This window comes from Sphaerodactylus townsendi, linkage group LG01 (genome assembly GCF_021028975.2).
Source record: "Sphaerodactylus townsendi isolate TG3544 linkage group LG01, MPM_Stown_v2.3, whole genome shotgun sequence".
NCBI lineage: Eukaryota > Metazoa > Chordata > Lepidosauria > Squamata > Sphaerodactylidae > Sphaerodactylus > Sphaerodactylus townsendi.
Window position 1 is genome coordinate 175,722,536 of NC_059425.1, and position 7,458 is coordinate 175,729,993.

The window sequence follows — 7,458 nt, forward strand, 5'->3', positions numbered from 1 at the left end:
TTAATTGCTGATGCATCTATAAACGCTTGGGATTGGAGCCAGTGTAACTCCGCCATTTATTTCCTCCATTATGAAAGTTAACTGGTGTTTTGTAGCACCTTAATGGCAAATCTAAGTTTATACTGAAATGCGCTGCATGCGGCTTGAAGGGTCAGCCACTCAGTCTGGCACAGCTGCCACTCTGGACTTCTTTACTGTGATTCCAAATTCTTGTTCAATGGTAAACTCTCAGGTTGCATTTCAAATATAACAGAACTTGTAGGGGAAGCCATTCCCTGAGAATGCTTCTCAAATATCAGTTTGGATAAGAATAATGTTCAGCTGTATATTTCACTGGCTTTTATTCTGGAATGATTTCATAATATTTAGTTATGCTTGGGTTTGGGTAAACTAAAAACACTAGAAAGATGAAATAAAAATCCTGGCTTTTAAATACTCCTGAACTGTGTTCAAGTGTAGAGGTTTAAGAAAAGCTATAGTGGAAATAATAAAGTAAGCATGCAATCCACAGAATAGTTGTTCCAGATCTTTACAGCTAAATTGAATCAGTCTTCTTTGGAGGAAGAAAGTGTGACTTGTAGACAAAAGTGAGTTAAATAATGGCAGGCATTTATCGTTCTTCTGACTGAATTACAAAATCACAACCTAAACAGTAAAGCCTGGGACATTTCACATCTCATTTGGGCAAAGTCTGCAGAAGATTCCCACTAAGTTGATCTTTCCCGCTTCCCATTTTAGAATTGTTTTTACAAGTCATATTTATTATTATTATTATTTATTAGTTTTGTATACCGCCCTCCCCCAAAGGGCTCTGGGTGGTTAACATCACATAAGTAGAGCACAATTTAAAACATCAATAATTTAATTTAAAACATCAATAATTTAATTTAAAGCATCAATAATTTACAGTACAAACTTATGGCTCTATTAGTATTAAAATAACTAAAAACCCCTATAAAACACAGCGTTCCAAAATACAGTTCCTAGCGTCCAGTCACTAAACCCTCCCCCCAGAGGGGGGCGGTAGGTCCCTCAGATGTTATGGGGACTACGGAAGGGCGCCACATCAGCGGTTGGTCCCACCAAAGGCCCGGTGGAACAACTCAGTCTTACAGGCCCTGCGGAACTCACCGGGATGCCGGGGAGGGCAGGAGCCAGCTGGCAGGGAGGGGGGCAGGGCTCGGCAGCTCAGATTTACAAATGAGAAGCCAATGGAATTAAAATATATATTAAAAGTATACTTTGAAAGCATCTCATAATTCTCTGCAACAAATATGAAAACAAAATCACATGGAATATGATCCTGCAGGAAAGAGGGATATAAATCCAAACTCCTCCTCCTCCTCCCTCCTCCTCCTCCTCCTCCTCCTCCTTCTTCTTCTTCTTCTTCTTCCAAGGCCGAAATTATCTTTATTTCATTTCATTTTCATTTTAACCTTTAATGGCATACAAAATTATCTTTATTAAGTAAAACTGTGGAAACTGGAAGGATATGTTGATCTGCATTTTGATCTGCATCTACTTGTTTTTTTAATATACCCCAGATATTTCTTCCTTTATATGCAAATGAGATACGAAGGCTGAACCATCCCATAACATGTTTGTAATTTGCATGTGTGTACTTTCTCTGTCATGGCAGGTATCTTTGCATTTCTCAAAAATCACCTTATCACAGATTTTTGTATTTTAATGCTTAACTTTGTATTTTAATCATTACCATCGCACAATACGAATTAAATATTCATGTGAGTAACAGCAGTTTGTGCAAAAAGGAGTCAAAACAAAAACCAAAGAGTCACTGAGCCCAGAATGGAAGTGCTCCTTTAAAGAAGCAATGACCCAATGACGGGGATGTGACATATGGAGCGAGCATGAAGCGGGAGTGAAACAAAGATGGTGGTGGACTGGGACTGAGACGTAAGGCAAGCTCTGCCTCAGAGGCGTATCTAGGGAAAATGGAGCCTGGGACAAAATCTGTTTTTCTCACTGATTTTGTCCCTAGATCAGGGGTCTGCAACCTGTGGCTCCAGAGCTTGGGTTCTCTCAGCTTCCTTCAGAGAGTCGCCCTAAGGATTAATGGGAAAGAGTCCCCATACTAGAGAGGCACAGACCAAGACGGCTATCCCAAGTCACTTCCGGCTTCCCTGTCCCAGCTGCCAGGCTGGCTGATGCCGGTGATGACAGCACAGGGCAGGGGCAGAGCACTGCTGGTGGATCCTCTTGAACAGGTGAGTGGCGAAGGGCAGGAAATGGGAGGGAGTTGCAGGAGCGCAGATTTTCAGCACAATCCTTACCTCAGTCTGCTGCCTTGAATGGGGGTCAGGGGTCGACCCCCCATTTAGGTGGCCTCATTTCCCCCTCCCCCGGATCCTTCTTGGTGGGTGGGACCACATGGGGGACCCCAGCAGCATCACCTTGGGTTGCAGACTCCCCAGCAGCCCTGCTGAGCTCCAGGGGCTTTCCTGGCGGATGGCAGCCTGGCTGAGTCCAGGTGAGAAAGACAATGCCAGGTTTTAAAGGAGTTATTACCTGCAGCCCTGCAAGGTTGCACTCATCAGGGCTGTTTGATGGGGAGGAGGGGTGGGTGGGAATTGTTTGCTTCTGCATTGCCAAGGAGGGCAGGCGTGCATGGGGAAAGCCTTGCCCATGGATCTTGGAAGGTTTACTTCAGAGTAAACCAGTGGAGGGTAAGCTTGTAGATTGTGGAAGGGAGGAAGGCTGGGATCATCCTCAGCCATGGTTGTCGCGGGTTGCCTACTCCCGGTGGGCAAATCCCAGGACATTTGGAGGTAGATTCTCAGAAGCTGTGGCTTTTGGGATCAGGGCGGGGGCCATGCTCAGTGAGGAATATGGCTGTCGAGTCCAACCTCCATGGCAGACATGGAGGTCTGTTATTATTTTTTAAGAGTTCAAAATGTTCAAAATGTGTTTTTTACATAAATAAATATATTTTTTCTGTAGCACTTCATGGATTTCACAAGCAACACACTATAATTGTTTATACAAAGCATAAAGGTAAAAAAAACAATATATACAGGGTTATCTTCATTTTAAATGTCAAAAAGTATTTGCAGCTCCAAGTGTATTCTTTTCCGTGGAAAACGGGTCCAAATGGCTCTTTGGGTGTTAAATGTTGCTGACCCCTGCCCTAGATACTCCCCAGGCCCCTCCCTGCCCGGCTCCCCATGCCCCCCAGGCTCCCTGCACTCCCCCACACCCCACTTACCTCAGTCAGCAGGGATGCCGGGGAGGGCAGGAGCCAACTGGCAGGGAAGGGGGCAGGGCTTGGCAGCTTGGATGGGCACCACAGCAGCAGGCCAGCTCCGAACCACCCGCAGAGAAGTCCTGACCCCAGCCTCCCTGTTGGCTTACTCCTGTTGGCTTGCCCAGGGGCTGGGGGGGGGGGGCAGAAGCTGGCCTGCAGGGAGGCGGGGGGTGGGGCTCAGCCACGAGCGGTTCAGGCGGGCACCATAGAGGGCAACTCCTGCCTTCCCTGGGGAAGGAGGACCAGTTTGGGGGACAATTTTCTGCATCCACATGACCCAAATGGCCTCTGCCCAAGACATGTGGCCACACCTGTCCTTGTGGGCCCTACACCTCTACTCTGCCCCCTTACTCTTCCTTTTCCTCCTTATCGTCTTCTTGATGCACTCGCTTTTGGGCATAGGAGGGATGGGCGACGGCGGGCCAGACCAAATTATTTCACGGGCCTTATGCAGCCCGCGGGCTGGACGTTCCTCACCCCTGCTATATACCAGGCTGTCTTCCCTTCCATGAATCCTATAGTTGAAGGGAATTTTCTCTCCTTTATGTTTAAGATTCCTCTTCAAGTTTGAATAGTATCACTGTTTTTCTGAAATGTAACTTTAAAAACTTAGACTCCTAACTTAGACAGCAAGAATCAATTTGTTTAACCAGGCAACTTTCCCTATTGCTCCCGTTTTACAGACAGAAAATAAAGAACAATCAGTGACTTGCCTGAAGGCCTCCAAGTAAGTCCATTGCAGGGCCAGGATTTGTGTCCTGTGTCTTTCTTCAGTCACATGTGCCACGTTACTTGCTTGCTTGTCTCCTCCACAGAAGATACAAACGCACACAACAGGCTATGAGCAGTCCAAGAGAGAAAGAGCTACGTACCACGCTGGCAGCTGAATTAACTTTCCCCTGATACTAGTCCATGTGAGGCAGACAGTGACCATGTTCCGTTCATTCTCCACACAGAAAAAGCATAACTGAGCCTCTCATGAGCTCCGTAACTGGAGCCGGTTATCTTTGTGTCCGTCTCACCACTCTCCAGTACCTGGTAAAGGAAGTCTATGTACCTGGAAGCCAGTCGGAGAGTCTGGATTTTACTGAGTTTGTCAGAAGGCAGAGTTGGGATTATCTTCCTCAAGGCTGTGAAAGCCTCATTAAGAGACTGAGTCCTTTGCCTCTCTCGGATATTAGCAAGCATCCTTTGGTTTTGGAGTTCTTCGTGGGACGGGGCACTTGGGCTGGACTTTTTCCCCCTTTTTTCTGGACTTGGGCTTCCATTTTCACAGGACTTTTCCCTCTCTCTTCTCTTCCTTCTGGATCTTTTTGCCTGCCTCTCCTGTTTGTCTTCATTGGTCCCCAAGCTATTCACAGGAGAAACAGTCGAAAGAGAACTTTCTTCCATTCCTTCTGTAAACTGGGGAGGGAAATGGGCCTCCTTCTAACGGGGTGTGTGTGTCTCTTTGTGTTTTAAAATTCCTGAGCATGAGTCTTTGGAAAAACAGGAGGGTTTTGCTGAGTGAACGTTTTCTAGGTCTCTTGAAAGGATCTTATTTCAAGGACGGGGCTGTGTGAAAATTGAGGTCTTGGAAAGAGGAAGTTATTCTAACTTTTTTGGGGGAAACTTTAGCCGAGTTCAATTGCTAAATAGTCAGAAATGAGAAAGATGCAGGGGGGCTTTCTGATTGGACAAGCAGGCCAAGGGGAGGAAACAGTTTTTCTCAGCTAAACTTTTAATGGTTTTATGTTACACTTAACTAGAAAGCTTGGATATGCTCCTTCAGTGAAATATAACAGCAATGTTTTTCCCCCAAGTCCCCTGTGCAGTTCATAAATGTGAACAACAACTAAAGAGCCCCAAATTGAATACACCAGAAGGGGGATTGCTTGGTTTTGCTGATGGCAAAAGAAGGCAGGACTCCAGGCAGTAGAAGACTGGAGCACAAGGCTTAGTTTACTCGGATTAGAAAGGAACCCAGGGACCGGGGACTGCCCTCTTCTCCTTCTTATTGTCAAGATAGTTGACATTTCACTCTGTGCTCTTATTTTACAGGCATCAACATGGACGCAGTTGTCTGTTGGCCTGTGGGGAACATACCTGACCAGGGTTTCCAACCTCCAGGTGGGGCCTGGTCATCTCCCATTGTTACAATTGAGCTCCAGGCAACAGAAATCCATCCCAGAAATGTTGATCTCCAGGCAACAGAAACCAGGAGAAAATGGCTGTTTTGAGGGGTGGACTCTCTAGCATGGTGTCCTGCTGAAGTCCCTCCCTTCCCGCAAACTCCACTTTCCCAAGACTCCACTCCACCCCCTTCACTCCACTCCACCTGCAGCCCTTTCTCCTTTCCGCTGTTGGTATGTGTGGTATGAAAGGCAACTTTAACATGGGGCAGAGAGATCAGACAAGCTGCACTGAAAATGTAAAGAAGTTTAATAAGAAAATACAATCACCCATATAAAGTGGAAACTAGCCAGGATCAAAAGAAAAGGTGACCCTTTAAAAGGGGCTTGGATAGATTTATGGAGGAAAAGTCGATCTCTGGCTACCAATCTTGATCCTCCTTGATCTGAGATTGCAAATGCCTTAGCAGACCAGGTGCTCAGGAGCAGCAGCAGCAGAAGGCCATTACTTTCACACCCTGCATGTGAGCTCCCAAAGGCACTTGGCGGGCCACTGCGAGTAGCAGAGTGCTGGACTAGATGGACTCTGGTCTGATCCAACAGGCTAGTTCTTATGTTCTTATGACCCCATACAATCTTCTAAATATCTCTAACAATGGTAAGTAAGGGGAGGCTGTGAATTCTTGGATTGCAATCATCCTAAAATCATCCATTACCTTGATTTCAATAGTTGCGGTCTCCCCAAGTGGTTTCAGAATATGTGCTCAAGATGGATTCTGGGTACAATAAGGCTTGCAGTAAAATGGAGTCTTCTTAGTCCTTCATGGTTAATGGCTAAATGACCCTTTCTTCCTGATACTGAGGGGATTTAAGCCCCCCCTTTACCTCCTCTCACAAACCCTCTTTCTCTTTCTGTCTCAAATAGAATGTCTGTTTTTCCTTTTGGTCTCTTAAAGCTCTACAGATAAGTGATGTGAATCTTAGTGTGATAATTATATCACACTTCTTATACATGCAGAGTTTGCACAATAAAGAGGCAGAGGCAGTTACTCTAAATAAAGTTTACTAACTATAAAATAGGGTTAACTTGGATACAAAAACAAGTAAATATCTTTCTAATTGGCTAGATCCATTAGCTAGCTTCTGCTTGGCTATCACATGGCTAATAAACTGAGAGAGAGAGAGAGAGAGAGCGCATGTGCAGAAAGTGAACAAAGGATATATACCTACTGCCTACTTGCAGACCCACATGTAGATCTGCTGGACCAATAGGGGTCAATTACCTGGTCACTGACTTCTGACCTCACTAACTAATTAGCATGCACAACATTAACTCCTTCATTACTGGATTGTGTGACTGGCACTTGCCAAATACCAACAATAAGGAGCGACCAAGTCTTGGGTAAGACCTGGCAACTTACTGTCCTTCTCCTTTGGAAGTGAGGCATACCCACCTTCTTTCTCTTTTCTCCCTGCCAGCCAGCAGCAGAAGAAGAAGAGGAGGAGGAGGAGGAGGAGGAGGAGGAGAAGAGTTTGGATTTATATCCCCCCTTTCTCTCCTGCAGGAGACTCAAAGGGGCTTACAATCTCCTTGCCCTTCCTCCCTCACAACAAACACCCTGTGAGGTAGGTGGGGCTGAGAGAGCTACGAGAAGCTGTGACTAGCCCAAGGTCACCCAGCTGGCGTGTGTGGGAGTGCCCAGGCTAATCTGAATTTCCCAGATAAGCCTCCACAGCTCAGGCGGCAGAGCTGGGAATAAAACCCGGTTCCTCCAGATTAAATTACCGAGCTCTTAACCTCCTACGCCACTGCTGCTCCTTATAAAAGACGCTTTATAAACTCTGAGTGTGTACAGAGTATACATTACCACAGTCTGGGATTGTGAACTTTGGCATTACTCTTGGACTGTAAAGAATTTAACCAGTCTCCTCTACCTTGGCCATTCCAATACACTGCTCTTGTTGGGGGGACACAGCATATCCATTTTGCCAATACTTACCCATCCATTGTGGGGAGCAGCATTGGTAATAATTCTCAACTGTAAACACTCAAATATATTTCCCACCATTTAATTATGTGTC

General features: G+C 45.8%; 1 protein-coding gene across 1 annotated transcript; it reads right to left on the reverse strand.

Moving 5' to 3' along the window:
* Positions 1 to 3,992: 3,992 nt before the first annotated feature.
* TWIST2 (twist family bHLH transcription factor 2) lies at positions 3,993 to 4,664 on the reverse strand. Its single transcript, XM_048509598.1, has one exon. The coding sequence runs from the start codon at positions 4,655 to 4,657 to the stop codon at positions 4,154 to 4,156; it is 504 nt and encodes a 167-aa protein (XP_048365555.1). The 5' UTR covers positions 4,658 to 4,664; the 3' UTR covers positions 3,993 to 4,153.
* Positions 4,665 to 7,458: the final 2,794 nt, after the last annotated feature.